At 50.7% G+C, this 19204-nt stretch overlaps 1 protein-coding gene across 1 annotated transcript; it reads right to left on the reverse strand.

Annotated features, from left to right (window-relative positions):
• Positions 1-5009: 5009 nt before the first annotated feature.
• On the reverse strand, positions 5010-10750 carry ANGPTL4 (angiopoietin like 4). The gene is made up of 7 exons (XM_054583323.1): positions 10258-10750; positions 9936-10046; positions 9715-9832; positions 7407-7520; positions 6984-7079; positions 6614-6895; positions 5010-5910 (listed from the first exon to the last, which is right to left on the reverse strand). The coding sequence occupies exons 1-7, from the start codon at positions 10591-10593 to the stop codon at positions 5729-5731; spliced, it is 1239 nt and encodes a 412-aa protein (XP_054439298.1). The 5' UTR covers positions 10594-10750; the 3' UTR covers positions 5010-5728.
• Positions 10751-19204: the final 8454 nt, after the last annotated feature.

Genomic DNA, 19204 nt, shown 5'->3' on the forward strand with positions numbered 1-19204 from the left:
TCCACCTTCCTCGCCCTCGGACTCCTAGAGAAAGGCGGAAGGAATGCGGACCTCTCTGAAGTGACGGCCACGTTAGCCTATCAGAGATCAGCGCAGGAAGGCGGGGCGGAAGACTGGAAGAATTAGACGGATTGACGGAGCGAGTAGCCAATGAGAGGCTACATTCAGACCTTGCCTGACTAACAGAGGATCTGTCCGGGAAGGAAAATGGAGCTACGTCCAGGTGATGTTACGCTATGTAACGTCCCGATGACGTCATAGGTCAATGCGTGCCTGTTGGGCTCACCTGTTCTGTCCCAATTAATGACTGTTTTCCCGGACCTTTGCGCGAGGCCTTTTACACCTAGAGGTCCCTTTTCCCTTGATTGCAGTTTTCATTCTTACATTGGCGACTCATCACATTAACCCTCTGCCTCAGTTTCCTTCTCTGTATAACAGAAAAGAAACCCACCTCATAGAAACGTTTGGAGGTATCTAGATCATTTCCCTAAACACGTACTAAATCAACTGTCTACTTCCTGTCATTAAGTCTTTAACAAATACTTATAAATTCTTTCTGGGCGACAGACTCCAACACAATCTCTCCTCTCTTTCCCTTGCCCTGTTTTATTCCACATCCCCCAACCCCCGACTCCAGGATTTATCACGACCTAACTTTAAAGTATGTATTTCTTTCGTGATCCGTTAATCTGTTTAGTTTCTGTCCCAAGTCAACAGAATTATCAGTCCCATGAAGGCAGAGACTGAGTCTGTGGCAATCACTGTTGCATTCCCAGTGCTAGATAAATATTGATATGTGATGGATAGTGTAAACACAGAGCTCATGTGCTAGTATAGCTATAATTATTTTTATATAACTATAATAATTATTATTGCTTCCTGGGTCTCATCCCTGCGATGTTCATCAGGCATCTTAGACACTGTTTTGACACTTTCCCCCTCTTCCTGCATCTTCCTTCCTCCCACCCCCACCTCATCATCAAAGGCATAGGTCATGTACTCTTCTCTCCTTCTCATCCTTTACCCCCCCTGCCCCAGCCTCCCTTCCACTCACTTGCCGTTTTATGTCCTTCCCTCCTCCTAAATGCTGACCACTTTTCCACTTCTCCACTGCCAGCACCCTGACTCCTGCCCCATCATCACTCCCTGGACCTCCCTGATCTCCCTGTTCTGCCCACACATGCACATGCGGTTCTTCCCAAAGCAGTCAGAGGGAGTCTTTTAAAACATGAATCAGATCTTCTCACTCCTCTGTTTAAAAATATTTTAGTCCTTCTGTTAACAAGCACCTACTAAGTGCCATGCAGCGCTGTAGCTGCTGGCGGGTGCGCCACTGAATAAGCCAAAGTCCCAGTCCTCATGAAGCTGACAGTTTAGTGGGGGCCGACAGACAAGAAGCAAGTAAACAACATGCACAAGGTAGTTTTAGAAAGGGAGGCATACAATGAGGGGAATAGCCTGAGTTTTGAGAGGGTGGAGCTCCTTAGCTAGGGAGGCAGAGAAGGCATTATGAGGAAGGTGGCATTTGCACTGGGTCCTCAGGTCGCAGAGGAGATGGTGGGAACGATGTTTCAGGCAGATGCAACAGCAAGTGAGAGAGAGCCTGGTGAGTCTGAACAGCCAGGAGGCCATGGTGGCTGGCAAGTGGGTTCCAGGGGCCAGAGATGAGATTAGGTGGAAAGGTGAGGCTGGAGGCCAGACCAGCGTGGACTCTCCTGGCTTTGTCAGCTAGCTCCTGGGTGGCTGGCTTGAAACCCTGCACATCCAGGCCAAACCCATGTATCTCCTACCCTCCCCCAGTTCACCACCAGCTTCCCGCTCGATGCTGCAGCCAGGTGGGGCTGCACACTTCCCACCCAGGCCACTAGGCCTTGGCTGTCACTGTGCCTTCTCGCTGGAGTGCCATCCCCCACCATCTCTGTACAATTTTTATCCCTTAAAAGATGATTCAAAAGCCATGTTCACCTCATGAAGGCTTTTCTCCTGTCCGGTTCATGCTCCCCTTCCTACCCCACCCAGCATGACTCAGTAATAATAGTATTAGTAAGGAAGGCTAATATTCATATTGGGTCCTCACTGTGAGCCAGACGCTCAATTTTCCCAGTGCTTTTCATGTAATGCTACATGGAATCCTGAAATCCTCACAGCATCAGGAGAAGAGCAAGGGGTGGGAGGGGTGGGAGAGGTGAGAGGGTATGGCACCAGAACCATCCCATTTTCCAGATGTTGGAACTGAGGCTACAAGGCTTTAGGGCGTGTCCCCAGTCACCCGGGAAATGGATGTGGTTAAGCACTCCAGCTCTGGAATTGAACAGATCTGGACTGACATCCTGGCCCTTGTTTGCATCCCAACCATGGTGATTATTCTTTGTGTTTTTCCTGGGGGCAAAGGGCCAGAAAATGCTGTGTTGGAGGAGGTCGTGATTGCAGAAGAAGGGATGGGGTTGGGGAAGTGAGCCCTCTTGGAAGAGCTTGGGAATTAAGAGGACGGAGCTGGGCAGACCCTCCCTCCACCTCCACAGGTGGGACTTCCTACTAGTTCCAGCCACAGTGGTCTCAAGGGAGACCCTCCAGGCCTGCCTGGTACAGCGCACCCCCAAACAAGGAGCCCGGAGAAGGGTCTGGCCTCCAGAGCTGAGGACCTCATGGCCCATACTCAACCAGGGCCCCAGGGAAGCTGCTGTGTCCCCCAGCATGTTCCAGGAAGAGGCAGCTGGGACTCAGGGCACAGGCAGAAGGTGTTTTTCTCAAGTAGGTGTCCTGGAGACAAGAGATCACATTATTTTAGGCCATGTGACCTGTGTGATAATTTTAGACATTGCATTAAATAACATTGAACCACATACTGAAAGTCCTACCTTTTTTCAATTCTTAAAACCCTTTTAACCTATCAAGGAGAGAGCTTACTCTCTCTGGCTCATCTCTCTTGAACAATTTTCTAACCATCATTTCTTTGTCTTTTTTAAAAAATACTCACCCAAGGACATGCTTATTGATTTTAGAGAGAGGGGAAGACGGAGAGAGAGAAAGAGGAGAGAGGAACATGGATGTGAGAGAGAAGTATCGATTGGTTGCCTCCTTTACGTGCCCCAACTAGGGACTGAACCCGCAACCTAGGTATGTGCTCTGACCAGGAATCAAACTTGCAACCTTTTGGTGTATGGCACACCGCTTCAAACAACTGAGCAACACGGCGAGGACTCAGCTCTCTTATTTTAAAGAGAGCTGGGATGCAAACTGAGTTTTCAGAAGGCAACAGGATTTGGCTAGGATTTTCTTCACACTTTACTGTGAAATTTTTTTAAATTTAAAAAATGGAAAGAATTGTGCAGAGAATATCTCTGTACTCATATCCCCCACCACCTGAATTCCACTATTAATACAGCATTTTGTTTTTATCACATATCCATCTCTCTATCCACCCACCCATTATCTTATTTTTTGATGTATCGCAAAGAAAGTTGAAGATTTGGGGGAATCTAGTGTATAGTGTGGTGATTATAGTTATCAATAGCATACCACATACTTGAACGTTGCTAAGAGAGTAGATCTTAAATGTTCTCACCACAGAAAAGAAACGGTAGTTATGGGATGTGATGGGGAGTTAGGTAATGCTGCGTTGGCAATATAAAAGTATCAAATCAACACATTGTACTACTTAACAGTTATACAATGTTATACATCAATCATATTTCAGTACAGCTGGAAAAAATTAAAACAGAAAATGAAGACTTTAGTTTTCTTTACCCCTAAATACGTCAGCCTGAATAGCATTAACTACACTTGAATATTTGTTTATGGCTCTTTTAGTAGTTTCTTTTGAGGAAAAGGACACATACCACTAAATGCGTAAGTCTTGAGCATGCATTCGCTGAAACAAAGGCACGCACTGCAGTAGCCCCCCCCCCCCCTCAAGGCTCAGGACGCCGCCCTCACGCCCTTTCCCGGCGGGCCTCATTCCACCCTTACAAGGGCGACCACTCTGTGTGTTTGTGTGGGTGTTTTCCATCACACATCAGTTTTCTAGCTAGAACTTTAAAGCACAGGCATTGTTTAATCTTCACTGATTTATGGCAGGTGAATCTGGTTTTTCCGCATGTGGTGGAGATATGTGTCTACATTTTTAAAAACTGAGTCAGTCCCAATACGCCTGAGAATCTGGCTTAATTATTAACATCACAACCCATTTTCACTCTTAAAAAGCAGCTCAGCGTGGCCTGTCAACATAGGTTGCCCCCGCCCCCCCATCATGGGAAGGCTCCGTGCCAGGGGGACTCTTCTTTTCACTCCTGTATCACAGGGCTTAGCATGTAGCCGCTGTTTGATAAATATTCGTTGAACATATATTCATATTTTTAAAAGCCAATTTAAAGGAAACAAGCAGATGTGGCATAGAATGTGAATTTTCCCCAAACACTGCATTAATGTGCACGTTATAGGGTGGCCCTTGGCCTCTGTGACTGTTGAGTCCTTGACATTTGGTTGATCCCAACTTAGAGGTGTCGTAAGTATAAAATACACACTGGATGCCAAAGATTCAGTAAAGAAAAAGTCAAATAGCTCATCAGTGACTTCTATGTTGTCCTGACCCTTACGTAGCTCAGTGGATTGGGCATTGCCCTGTACCCTGAAGGGTTGCAGGTTTCATCCCCCGTTGGGGTGCCTGTGGGAGGCAACGGATAGATGCTGGTCTCTCACATCGGTGTTTTTTCCCTCCCTTCCCCTCTCTCTAAAAAAATAATAACTTTTATGTTGATCACATGTTGAAATGGTAATACTTTTGATATATTGGACTTAATAAAATATTTTTTAAAAATTCACTTTACCTGTTTGTTTTTCTTGGTACTTTTTTGTTTCCTTTAAAAATATTTTGTTTTCTCTCTCTTTCTACTTTTTAAAAAATGAGACTGCTAGGAAAAATGAACTTAAACACGCAACTCACATACGTTTATCAGGTGGTGGGACACCGGCAGGTTGCTGGGGACTCCTGTGCATGAGTGCAGTCCGGAGGGCACTCCAATTTTCTCTCTTCCCTGCTTCCAAGAGCAATGAATGAGGGCTTTGTTTTATAATTTTGAAAATAAGAATGATGTACACATCATGAAATAGTATGTGAAGGAAACTGAAATCAGTTGTCAGAGGTGGTAGGAACGATCGGCATTGTTGACAGACCAGGGAGTGTTCACCTCCACCCTGAGAACATGTTTATGTGGATTTTGAAACTGTCCATTTTTAAAACAAACCTAAGGACAAAGAACAAAATGTTCTGAGGTTGCTTTTATTCCAAGAATTCGGCGAGCCCCGCCCAGACGCCGCTGGCACGGGCTCGTCCCCCAGCACCTGCACACCGCAGCACGGTGAGGGCGCCCTGGTCCCCTGGCCAGTCAACATGACTGAATCCGCATTTCAGGGCTGTTCTGGTTGCCCCTAAGTGGTCCTTCTGCGTCCGCTACTCCTCGGGTAGGCAAGCAGCAGGCCTCTGTACCCATTGGTCCCACGCTTCCGTGGCCTGCGCCCTGCAGCCCTCCACTTCCGCCTTCCTCAGAGGGTATCGCCCGCGGCCCCGCACTGGGAAAGGGGGCCTCTCCGGGTGTAGGCTTCTCCTCTGTCCACAAGGCTCCAGATGGCCCCGCCCAGAGCCCCTGCCCAGGCAGGGCATGGCCACACGCTGGACCAGCGTCAGAGTCACTGTCCTCTCGGAGCCTGGGACCAGGCCCCAGCAAGGAGGCTAGGAGGCTGCTTCCGCCACTGTGGGCTGGATCAGCATGGTGGTGGCCTGCAGCGGGTAGTAGCGGCCCCGCCACGTCTTCCAGAAGATGCCCTTCTTACGCTGCTGCCGCTGCCGAGGGATGGAGCGGAAGTACTGGCCGTTAAGGTTGGAGTGGCTGCAGGACCCAAACCACCAGCCACCTGCGGGGGTCAGAAAAAAGGGAGCACGTTTAGGCGGGGTCCTCGGGCCTCCCCTGGGGCCGGGATGGAGCTGAGGCTAGGCGCTGGACTTCATATGCTTTAGATGGGAAGACCCTGGCAGTGGTTGTGAAACTGTGTTCCGAAGAGCCCCAGGTTGTGAGGCAGAAGCCTCGGGGACTCTGGGCTCCCCAACTCAATAACCACAGCTTTCACTTCTGTGACAGTGGCAAGTCATTTCTCTGTGCCTGACACATGGCGAACATTCATTAAAGATTTTCTGTGATTGTTATCTGTCTCATCAATTTATAGTAGATTGAACTGAATGAAATTAACCATTATTCCATCATTTTTTGACCCACCAAAAGGCAGTTTGGTATGTTTCGCTTCACAGGGCCTGGGCTTTGCCTTAGTTTTCATTAGAACACGACAGAGTTTGTCTTCGTGACTTTGCCACACACCAGCCACCCTCCCACAGGTGTCATTGAATTTTCACAATAATCATATGGAGTGGGCACTGTGGTTACACCGATTTTCAAGATGGGGCAACTGAAGGTGGGAGAGGTTAGGTGAGCCACCCAAGGGCACACAGCAAGTAAGGGAAAGAGGGAACTGGACGGAACTGGGGTGGAAGGCAGGGCAGAGACGCAGCAAGGCAGGAGGGGAGGCTCCACAGGCAAGAGAAGGAGGGACAGAGCTTACTTACCAGAGAGGCTCTTGGCGCAGTTCTTGTCCCTGCGGAGGTCATGGTCCTGGTCCCAAGTAGAGAAGGGCAGGGAGAGCCCACTGGGTGTCACAGTGGTGGCACCCAGCTTGTTGGCCACGGGTGCTGTTAGCTGCAGGCTGTAGGCAGTGTCCTCGCCACCAAGGCGGACAGGGAACTGCAGTGACTCGGCATTGCCCTCCCAGTCCTGTAGCTGCACAGCCAAGTGGCTGTCACGGTCCCCCAAGATCAGGTGCACCTTCTCCAGTCCCAGCCAGAACTCTCCTACGGTGAGAAAAGCCATCGGTGAGGTGGGGACCCACCTCCACAGCCCCCTCCACCTCCTGTGCTTGCAGCCACTGGAAACACCCACCTTGGGGATCTCCGAAGCCATCCTTGTAGGCTTCCCAGGGCTGATTGAAGTCCACGGAGCCATCCTGGCGCCTCTGAATTATGGTCCATCCTCCATCTGCCCAGACAGGTACAAGGTCACCAGGAGGACCCTTCTCACAGGGGCCTCCAACTCCTCGATCTGGCTCCCAAACCCCAAGCCATCTCCAAACCCACGGAGGGGCAATGCTTCCCTCGCCCATCCCAGCAGCACCGGAGGAAGGCTGTCAAGGAAGGGGTGCTGTGCGCTGGCCAGTAAGCCAGAGGCTCAGCCTACATCTCTGTCTGACCCCAGATCTCTGTCTCATGCAGCCTAGGACCCAACCGGGAAGGAGGGAGTGGGAGCGAGGGAGGAGGGCTGCATGTGACAGAAAGGGAACAGCGCGGGTCGGCCAGCACATCCTACCTGGGGTCATCTTGCAGTTAACCAGGAAAGGCAGGGACCCCTGAGGCTGGATCTGGAAGAGTCCACTTTGCCGTTCTCCCTCTTCAAACAGCTCTTGGCAGTCCCTGGGCAGCCCTACAGGGTAAACAGAAGGGAGGGGAGACTGAAGCAGAGAGCATTCCTGGGGGGGCCCAGGCAGCGCGTGCATCCAGAGTCTTGGCAGTGGGCAACGGGGGTGTCCAGGAGGCAATTCATGACGCCTCCCGGACACTTACCTAAAGTCTTCCATGGCTCCCTCTGACCTCCCTCAACACCGCCCACGAGGTGCTCCAGAACAGGCCCCTGCACCCATCCGCTCTCCTCCTCCACTGCATGTCCCCGCCGGCCACACCGCCTTCCTTGTCCCCCACACCCTGCTGCCACGGGGTCTTTGGACATGCTGGTCCCTCTGCCTAGGACACTCTTCCCTCATGCCTTTTTCTGCTTCATTCTAAAGGTCCCAGGTTATGGAAGGAACCCCTGACCCCCAGGCCAGGCCAGACCCCTGAAAGGGCAATCGAGCACTTCCCGCTCCCAACACTGGGGCCATCTGGTAATCTCGCCCCCACTCCCTCCACTGAATGAGGTCTCTGTGAGGCCAGGGACAGCGAGTGTTCTTGGCCCGGGCTGATCCTCGTCCACAGCAGGTGTTTAATAAAGACACAATGAATGAATGATTGCAGGAGCTGGATTGGGGGAGGGGGAGGGAGAGAGGAGGCAAGAGCTGGACAGGCTCTCCTTTGTCTAGTGGGGGATTTGGATCAGGCCTGGATGGGACTTGAGAGAACAGAGGTCCTGCCTGGCGTCCCAGGTATCAGAGGGGGAGTCGAATGATTGAGGAGTAAAGGAGAGAGGGAGAGAGAAAAGGAGGAGGGAGGGAGAAGGTGAAGAAGGAGGGATGGCTACAGCTAGTGGGAAGTCCCACCCCCAGCCCAGCAAAGAAAGTAGGGAAAAGGTCGCCTGTTGGGGGTTGGAGGGGAGGTCCAGGACAAGGGGTGAGTGTGTCCTAACCACTGCAGGGGTGGGGGCCAGCCCAAAGAGGCTGGAGACACTTTCCGGCCCCTGGGGCGGCTCCCCTTTCCCCTACTTTCCTCTTCCAATCAGGACAGGCACCGAGCCAAGCCACAAATGTGGCTTCCATTAGCACCAGCTGTTTCTCTCTCCAGCTTGAACTTTCCCCTAGTTGGCAGGACTGAGCTGGAGTCTGGTCTGGGAGTCCCCAAACCCTTGAGTTTCCTTCTCCAATCCCCTCCACATCCCTTAGCCTGGATCTATACCTGCTGGCCCATCCCAGAAGCCCTCTTCTCAGGACAGCAGTTTGGGAGGGTGTCCTGGACCTTTCCTGGTAGGAATGGCAGGGGAAGGGTGGGGTGGGGGAGCCCTCAAAACTAGAGGGCTGGAAGCCAGCAATCTGCCCAAGGGTGAGAAGGGTGGGGAGCCTGAACTTTCACCCAGTTGGCTGCAGACAGCCACACTTGCCAGGCCAGGTGACAGAGCAGGAAGACCAGGAGGAAGTCAGCTGGGTCTGGGGCCATGAACTTAGGATGGGGCAGAGACATGGGAAGCTGGGAGCCATACACAGACATGTGGTTGAAAATTTCGGGCAGTTTCAGGCATATACCCAAAAGAGACCCAGAACTCACGGCAACATTAGTACTCTGTGGAAGTGGGGGGCGGGAAAGGGGCAATCAGGCACCTGGGGGCCAGGAGAGGAACCAGGTGTTTGGGTGAGCAGCCCTAGCTTTGTCAGAGATGCAAGAGTGACCAGGGACACAGGGGTCCCCTGCACTTGTTCCACCTCCTAGGCTCACTCTCCAAGCCTCAGAACCCCCCTCCCAGACAGGCGTTTGCTGTTCACCCAGTAAGGACTCCAGACCCCCTAGCTGGCACCCTCGTCCACCATCATGCCCTCCTGGAAAGTTCCCACCTACATGGAGGTGTCTCTGAGCTGTGCCACCCCCTCCCCACACTCCTGAAGCTCAAGTCCCTCGTGGACCCTCTTTCCCAACCCCGGCTCTATTAGTGGCCAGCAAGGTTTTGGGGAAAACCCGCTGGCCAAAACCCACCAGCCCGTCAGGGAAGAAGGGCAGGGTCGCCGTGGTAGAGCTGAGGGTGGTGGCCCCATTAGCCCTTCACCAAAGTGCACAGGGACCCAGGGCCAGGGCCTCTTTCCTTCTCAGCAGGTGGACATGACAAGGAGGGGAACAGGAATGGCGTGTGGGGTGTGTGTGTGTGTGTGTGTGTGTGTAGGGCAGAGCTGTCAGAGGACAGCAAAAGGCTGGGTACTCACTCTTCAGGTGGCTTGTATTGTGAACAGGGCCAACAAGCTGGGACATCTTGGGTAGCCTCTTCCTCCTGGCAGGCTTGGCCATCCTGTGGCCCACCTGCATGGGGGCCAGGAGACCCACCTGGGAAAGGAGGGGGCGGGGAGTGTCAGATAGGACTGCCTCACATCCAGGCCCACAGGCCCAGCTTTCACCTCCCTCCCCACCTGGGGCAAGCATCTGGCACCTGGCTCTGCAGATTCTGGATCCTCAGATGCTGCTTCTCCAGGTGCCGCTGCTGCTGGGCCACCTTCTGGAAGAGGAGCTCGATCCTGCTGTTCTGAGCCTTGAGCTGAGACTGGAGAGAATGTGAAAACCCTGATAAGGACCTGGCCTTCTGCTGCCAGCTTCTCCGTTCACCCGTCGGGCTGTCCTTCCAACTTTCCGTCCTTTGACGCCTGGGCGAGAGAGCTCCTGGGGCCCTGGATGCGCCCCCGCTTCCGCCCACACCCTCCCAGGCTCGTGAGAGAGCAGTAGGGGCGCGGACAGCCACTCCGGATCGCACGTACCTGCAGGTTGCGGAGGGTCTCGGGGGCGGCCTCGCCACGGGAGACTGGACTCAAGGGGCCGTGTGGGGGCGCGGCGGATGCCGCCCGCTCTTCACAGGCGGCCCCGCACGCCCCCAGACGCCGCTCCAGTGCGCCCAACTGCCCCCGGGTGCGCTCCACGTGTTCGCGCAGCCCGTTGCCGAGCTGGAGGAGCCCGTGCGCCAGCACGTTCACCTCGTCCCAGGACGCGAAGCGCGGCGGCGGCTCCGCTGGCTCCGGGCTGCCCTGCGCGCTCAGCAGCCCGGCGGTGGCAGCGCACAGCACCAGGGCTGCTCCGGCCGTCGGCGCACAGCGCATCCTTCCGGTGGGCTAGGCGCGGCGACGCGAGGACTCAGACGCAGCGGCAGGGGGGCGCAAGGCAGGCGCGGGATCTAGAGACGCGGGGACCCTGGCAGGGGCTCTCGCCGGTGCAGAAGCCACAGGGAACAAGGGTCGGATACACGCCTCTAGTTCTCTGTTTGGCGTGTCCCTGCGACGCCCTTTTTATAAGGCAGTTGCCAGAAGGAGCGGGGCAACTTCGAGGGCGGACCGCGGGGCGTGCCGGGGGCGGGGCATGGGGTGGGGTTCTGTGCTCCACTGCCTTGCAGTTAATCTGATGGGTGCGGGGCGCCCTAGAAATGCAGAACTCTGACTCCTCCCCACCTGGCCCTGACGTGGCTTCTCTGCTGACCACAGCCGACGTGACTGTCCGCATTCCGTGATCCTCTTTCCAGCGTCGTAATTCCGAGCCGCCCACCCCGCCGCACACAAATGGGGAAAGGGCACTGGCTTCCGCGAAGGCTGAGCGGGCAGCGGCATTCCGCGTGCCCTCCTCAGGTCCAAGGCTGGGGAGAGGTCGAGAAAGAGGCGTGGGAAGCAGGGGCCTGGTGCGCTGAGTCCCACAGGGCCGGGCGGGGAGCCCAGGATGTTTCCGGGACAGCCTCGCAAGACCAGGCTGCCCCCCACCGCCCCTACTCCACCGGGAGACCTCTCCGGGTTCCCTCGCATCTTCCTCAAAAATTCGTCATGGCACATGTGTCTGTGGATTTATTTTATTTTATTATTTTATTTCGGGGGACGGGGGGGGCGGCATCAACTTGTTGTTCTACTTATTTATGCATTCATTGGTTGCTTTTTGTATGTGCCCTGACCAGGGATAGAGCCAGCAACCTTGGCACATTGGGACGACGCTCTAACCAACTGAGCTACCAAGCCAGGGCAATGTCTGTGGATTCTTCAATGTCCCTCATCCCTCTTCCTCACAACCTAGTGCTCTGGTGGCAGGGTCTGTGTCTGCCCTGTTAAGTCTCCAGCTCAGGGCCTCACTTCCCACTGACACGCTCTACCTCAAGGTCTGCAGTGCCTGAGTCTTGCCTGTATCAAAGCAGGAACCTCCTAACAGAAACGGGATACCCGGAAGGAAGGCCAACCCATCCATCCATCCATCCATCCATCCATTGGGCAGTCGTCTGCTCTCCTATATGGAGTTCCCAGGTTGGTGGAGAAACCCCAACATGCTGAGGCTGGGGTATGGGCAAAGTTGAGACAAAGAAAGAACTGAGTGCAGCTGCGGGGCTGGACCAGGTCTATTCCACAAAGGTAGGCATTTATTCAACAAACTTTCACCGAAGTCCTCCCCCTATGCCCTCTCAGGAGAGAAAGGCTGGCACAGAAAAATCTGCCTGCCAGGAAGAACTCGGAGCAGGTTGGTTCCAAGCTCTGGCAAAAAGAACAGAGTTGACTCAGCAGGGCTCAGAGCCAGCTCAGCGTCTGGAATGAAACTAAGTGCCCCGGGTCGGCATGCAGGTCACCACTCATACATGTGGCCGGGCCAGCTGCCAGGACTGCAGATCCTGGCAGCAGTGACAGGCAGATGGGAAGGACAGGCAGGAAACCCCCGTGAGGAGGAGACCCGGACCGTAGCCATCCGTCCGAGAGCCAGCCTGTCCACCCCGAAGCCCATGGCCTCCATCTAGCGGGCAACATTGCTATCCCAGAGTGTCTTCTTCCCTCCCTGGCTTCCTGCGCTGAGATAATTGATCATTTGCTTTCCAAACCGGACGACCTCCTTATGACCCATTTCTCAGGGGCTTCTTCCTTGGTACCATGTTTCAGAGGTCACAAAATATGAAAGGCTCTCTCTTAGAGGCATGGGCCACGGACAAACTACACAAGAATTTCTCTTTGCTCTGTCTGGTGTGGCTCAGTGGATTGGGCGCCTGCCTGCGGACCAACAGGTTGCTGGATTCCCAGTCCTGGCACATGCCTGGGTTGCACCAGGTCTCCAGTAGGGGGCGCGTGAGGAGCAGCCACACATCGATATATCTCACGCTCTCCCTCCCTTCCCCTCTCTCTAAAAATAAATAAGATCTTACAAAAAAATTCCCCAGGGGCCTGGCTCTTGATTGCATCCTAAAATGTGCTCTGTGGGATGTGTCCTATGCCCCACCACTGGTTGCCCTGATCAATTGTTTTTTTAGCACACTAGTTACTGTCCTGGGGCCATAATGGTGGATGAGACCCCTCAGCCCCTGCATAGGCTTCTCTGGTCAAGGTAAATGTCATAGAAAAATGACATGTGGGCTGGAATTTCTCATCAGAAAGGGAAGTAGTGAAATTGACTTTTTTTTTTTTTTTTTTTTTTTGCTTGTCTGTGGGCAGCAGAATGAAGTCCCTGCCTTTGGGAATGTTCCGTCTGGCGCAGGACACGGACTCATGAGCAGTGTCTTTCCATCTGTATCTCCCAGACTTAGGTTACTGGGGACCCCTCAGTCCCTCTTTACTAATCTCTAATCCTTGGGGCTTCTGGTGGATGGTACAGGAAGAGCTGATCTGTAAGTGGAGGGACTGCTTATAATAAAAATAGTGGTGCCCTGACAGGGTGTCCCGCAAAGCAAAAGCTCACCAGCTCAATTCCAGGTCAGGGCACATGACTGGGTTGCTGGTTTCGCCCCTTCAGTCGGGGTGCGTATACAAGAGGCAACCAATCAGTGTTTCTCTCTCACATCGATGTTTCTACCTCTCTCTCTTTCTTCCTCCTTTCCCCTCTCTCTAAAAAATAAATAAATTTTAAAAAGTAGCAGCAAACACCAATTGTGTACTAAATATATCCCAGGTATTGTTCTAAAGTGATTCTGTATTCACTTAATTCTAATAAGAATTCCAGATTAAGAAGGTAATTATTCCTTTTTATAGATGACAACACAGCATAAGAGAGGTTATACATACTTATCCAAGTTCTCACAGTTACCTGGACAGAGCTAGGATTTGAAACCAGGCTGGCTAACTCAGAGTTCTGTTCTTAGCAGCCATAATATGCTACTTTTATTCAAAGTAGCCTAGTAAGTCTTGCTTTCTGATATTCATGCCCTTGTGTATTTCCCCTCTATCATATAATCAAGAGCATACTGTTAAAATGATAGAGTGTGTGACTTCTGAGGTTAGGTCATAAAACACTTGTGGCTCTTGCCTCGTTCCTGATTGGCTCACATGGTCCCGGAGAAGCCAGCTGCCATGCTGTGAGGACACTCAAGCAGCCCTTTGCAGAGATCCGCATGGTGAGGAACTGAGGTCCACACTCAACAGCCAGCATCAGCATGTCAGCCGTGCAAGAGAGCTCTCTTGAAAGCACGTCCTCCACTCCCAGCTTTCAGGTGCACAGCCTCAGCTGGCGTGTTATTAGCCTTGTGAGACCCCATGCCACAACCACCCAGCTAAGCCACTCCCAAAGTCTGGAACCATTAAAACTATGAAACAATAAATGTGTGTTGTTATTCTAAGCCACTTGCAATGCAGCTAACACAATAGATAGCTAATATAATAGCCAACACTTCAGTAGTCTCACCGTGTACCTGGCACTATTTTGAGTATTTTTATTTACATGCATTCACTTACCATACCCTATAATGTTGGGAGAGTGTTGTTTTAAGCTCCATTTTAAAGAAGAGAGGAAACTGAGGCCTAGAGAGATCCCATGGTTTCAGAGCGGAGGTGTGAGGGCATTAGCTCCCCGGGAAGACCAGGACTCCTGTTGGCCTGCCCCAGTCATGGTCCACTTTGAGTTCTGCCAGGGGCTCACAATGAATGCAGCTAATGCTGCTCCCGTGAGTCACAATCCTGTCACCCGGTCAAATTTGCAGAGAAACTACACCCCCTCTGGCATCCCTTCTCTTGCACACATACATAATATATATGCACATATATAATACTTCTGCACCTATGTGTGATACACACATATATAAGAGAGAGAGAAAGGTAATACACACGTATTATTTTTTATGAACCATATGCTGCAGGCATGATGTATGACTTTGCCTTTTCCTAAGAACAAGGACATTCCCTTACATAACCACAGCACAGGGCTGGGCAACAGGAAACTCAACCCTGACGTCACACAGTTCTCTAATCTGCAGTCCATATTCCAGTTCCTTCAGCTGTGCCCCTCAGGCCCTTCCCACCTGCGCCTCGTGTTGCCTTGCACTGTTGTATCTCCCATAACCTGGAACTGTTCCATGCTCCTCCTCTGTTCTTCACAGCCTCAGCATCTTTGAAGGGTACACACCAGATATCTGTAGAACGCGTCTCCCTTGGCATTGCCTGATGTTTTCTTCCAATTGTGCATGTTTGGCAGTGCTGCTGAGTCCTTCTCCGGCCATGACATCAGGAGGCACGTGACATCAGCCTGCCCCTCACTAACACCATTAACTGTGATGTTTAAATTTTATTTTTTATTGTAGTATAACTGATATATAACATTATATTAGTGGCAGATGTACAACATAATGCTCAATACTTGTGTGTGTGTGTGTGTGTGTGTGTATGTGCGTATTTTTTATCTTCGAAGACATGCTCATTGGTTTTAGAGAGAGGAGAAGGGAGGGAGAAAGCAAGGAGGAGAAACATCAATGTGAGAGAGAGACAGCCATCGGTTGCCTGCCCTGTGTGCCCTGACCGGGACCAGACCCCCAACCTAGGCATGTGCTCTGACCAGGAATCAAACCTGAGACCTTTCGGTTTACAGAACGATACCCCAACCTACTGAGCCACACCAGCTGGGGCAATGCTTGTATATATTATAAAACGGTCACCACAATAAGTTGAGTTAACATCCATCACCTCACATAATCACAATGTTTTTTCTTGTGATGAGAACTTTTAAGATCTATTCTTTTAGTAAATACTTCAAATAAGCATTGAAGTATAATTATATAAACATATGTATATAATCACCTTTACGTTACATCCTCATGACTTATTTATTTTGTAACTGGAAATTGCCACCTTTTGACCTAATTGTGATTCTTTTATCCACTCGGCATGAATACTGGGTGATGAGTGCTATCACAGGGAAGCACAGGAGCTGGAAGAGCCCAGACAAGGGACCAAAGCCATCAGGAAAGGCTTCTGGGGGCAGGAGCCCTGAGGCTGAGGCCAAAATTATCCAAAGAGGGCAAGGAATGAGTGACCCGCTTGGGGGAGGGGCCTGAAAAATGCACTATAGCCTGGGACATGTGCCTCATTCCTCCTGTATGAGCCCAGAGGGTCACTGGGGCTATGTGTGTGGACACCCCAGCAGAGGCTGCTTGTCCTCTCCAGGGCATGGCCCCATGACCCCAGCAGCTAACACATCATGACCTTTTCTGCTGATCTCTGGTCACATGGAAGTCGCCGGAACAGGTCAGCCCTAGGGCAGCAGCCTCAGAGGGTAAGGGCAGCAATGACTCAGACAATGGGCTGAGGATTCAGAAGGGAACGGAGCAGCCAGTGCTGCTGAGATGCCCTTCCCACCTGCACACAGTCCTCCTGCCCTCCCAGCCTGGGAGCCTGTGTGCGCGTGCACTCACTGGGGAAAGAATAATGAGGCCGTGTGCACGTTTAGTTAGCGCTCACCTTTATACCATCAGGCGCGCACAGGCTCCATCTCACACCATCCCCAAACTGGCCTTGGGCAGGAGAACACTCCTTTCCCTTTGAAATGAGGAAACTAACGTTCCAAGACGTTCAGACACTTGGCCAAAGTCACACAGCTTTCGAGGGCCAAGATTTGAACCTAGTTCCCTCTAGTTTCAAACCGCTGAATCTCTAGTGTTGAATGAATAGTGCTTTTCCATCGCCCCAAACCCAAAAAGCCCAAATAGCATAGCTGGAGAAGTCTCCCTTCACTGGCCACATGTCCACACAAACTTTGTTCAAAAATGTTTATCCAGGTTTATTCATAATCGCTCTTGAGGTTTTTTGTATGTTTAAACATTGTCATTTTAAAAATGGTTATGGACTGAGCCCTGGCTGGTGTGGCTCAATACATTGAGCGGCCTATGAATCAAAAGGTCGCTGGTTTGATTCCCAGTCAGGACACAGGCCTGGGTTGCGGGCCAGGTCCCCAGTAGGGGGTAAGCAAGAGGCAACCACATATTGATGTTTCTCTCCCTCTCCTTCTCCCTCCCTTCCCCTCTCTCTAAAAATAAAAAAAATAAAATAAAATTAGGATACAGTCTTACTTTTCAGTTTACTGATCAGTTCATGATGTGCTGGGAAATTTGGGAGAAGGGAGAAAGCAGCCACTGAGAACTTTTCTATCAGGTAAATTGTGTATCTTAAAATGGCAAATTTTGTTTTAGAATGGTGAGGGACATGTTATCCTTACAAATGACTTTAAAAACAAAACCAAACCGAACCCTGTTTCTTTCTCATTAAGTTTCATACTCCTGCCCACAATCCCAATAGAGGTGCCTCTCATAAGAGAAAAGATGTGGACCTCAATGTGCAAATAAAACTCACTACGTAAAGACCAGGGGTTTAGTATAAAAGAATAGGTACCAGTACAATGTTGTTGGGACATGGAAAAGCAGAGAAGGAAGCGCAACTCAGGAGAGAAAGGAGCCAAAAGCATTAAGACTCTTGCATTGGGAGACATAACGGGTACTTCAAAAAGACTAGAGGCCTGTGGAGGAATAATATGGGGGTTTTTAAAAAAGTGTTGCAGAATCAACAAAACATGGTGGGACTGAACGTTTGTATCCCGCTCCGAGGCTGGCGCCCTAACCCTGCAGTGCGACGGCGTGTGGAGGCGGGGCCTTTGGGAGTGATCGGGTTGTGAGCGTGGGGCCCCCGTGAGGCCACTGGCGCCCTTATGGAAAGAGACTCTCTCCCTCTTTCTCCACCACGTGAAGACACAGAGAAAAGGTGGCTGTATACAAGCCAGGAAGAGAGCTCTCAACAGAAACTGCCGGCACCTTGACCTTGGACTCAGCCTCCAGGACGGTGAGAAATAAATGTCTTTTGTGTAAACCGCCCAGCCTGTGATATTCTGTTACAGCAGCCCCAGCTGACTAACATAAAAATGGCCAGGACAACGTTTTAGCAGCACGTTAAAGTCTAAATGACATACCGTAATCTGCACATATCTCAAGTGCACAATTTAATAAACTGACATATGTATATGCCTGTGAATCTCTTGCCACAGACAGCTGATGAACGTATGTATCACAGCCAAGAGCTTTTTTGTGCCTCTCAGGAACCCCTTCCACTGCACCCCCCTTGCCCATGTAATTAATCATCACCCGCTTTCTCTTACTACAGATTAGGTTGTGTTTTCTAGAATTTTATGTAAATGGAATCACATAAAAGGTACTCTTTCTTTCTAGCTTCTTTCACTCAGCACAATTGAGATAATCCCTGTTGGATTTTCTATATTTATTTTTATTATATTAACATTTTATTTATTTATTTTTAGAGAGGGGAAGGGAGGAAGAGAGGGAAACATCAATGTGTGGTTGCCTCTCGCACGCCCCCTACTGGGGGCCTGGCCCGAAACCCAGGCCTATGTCCTGACTGGGAATCAGATTGGTGATCGTTCGGTTCGCTTGTTAGCAGTCAATCCACTGAGCCACACCAGAGGCAAGGCGCCAGGCCTCTGTGTTTATTCTTAATACTGATATGGATAAACCACAGTTCCCTTTTTTTTTTTTACATTTTGTTCTTTTCATTTTTATTGTTATTCTATTACAGTTGTCCCAATTTTCCCCCCTTTGCCCTCCTCCACCCAGCCCACCCCCCTCTCCCATGGTGCAGTTTCTTTATTTATTCACCTATTGAAGGAAGTTTGGGTTGCTTCCAGTATTTGGTTATTAACAATAAAGTTATGAACAATCATGTAAAAATTTTTGATTGAATAATGCTTTCATTTCTCTTGGGGATGATTTTCTTTAAATTTAATTTCAATACCCTTTGCACTCCTGTTCCCCAACTGCCCAGCCCTGCCTTCCCGCACCCCAACAATCATTGCCAATTGTTCCTTCTCTGTGCTTCTGCTCTTTATTTATACAGATATAAGCAATATATCTATTTTTTTACACAGAAGATACCATATTACATGAAGTGTTTTGCAGCTTTCTTCACTTGATATAAATTTCAGAGCTATTATCAGCCCATAGAAGCTCCCTCATTAAAAAAAAAAAAAGTTATAGCAAATATTTGATTGGTTCCATCAGCAACTCCAGCACAAGTTTTCCTGAAAGGAAAGCAGAATTAATCTACCCAGAAGTTCACGAGGTAAAGGGATCACTGAGGAGACCCCCAAAGTCATTGCCCTACTCTGCACCTCTGGCTTAGTCAAATGAGGACTGGGCTGGCTGAATGTGAAGAGGGAGAAAATGGATCTGGGGTCAAGGAAATAGAAGCCCTGACCCTCACCCTAACTTATAGAAAAGGGAGAGCAGGAGACTTCCCCTGTACAGAAGGGCTGGAACTACATATTCAAATTTTCAGCCTTATTATGTAGAGAGAAACAGATGAGTTCTCTCTAACAATCTTATATTAGGAACCCCTCCCAAGCGGTAGAAGCTCCCTCATTTTTTTCATTCTCATTTGAGGACATTTTTTTCCATTGCTTTAGAGAGGGAGGAAGGGAGGAAAAGAGAGAGAAAAAGAT

Source organism: Pteronotus mesoamericanus, unplaced genomic scaffold (assembly GCF_021234165.1).
Source record: "Pteronotus mesoamericanus isolate MK-2021 breed Mesoamerican mustached bat unplaced genomic scaffold, CSHL_Meso_final contig_730, whole genome shotgun sequence".
NCBI lineage: Eukaryota > Metazoa > Chordata > Mammalia > Chiroptera > Mormoopidae > Pteronotus > Pteronotus mesoamericanus.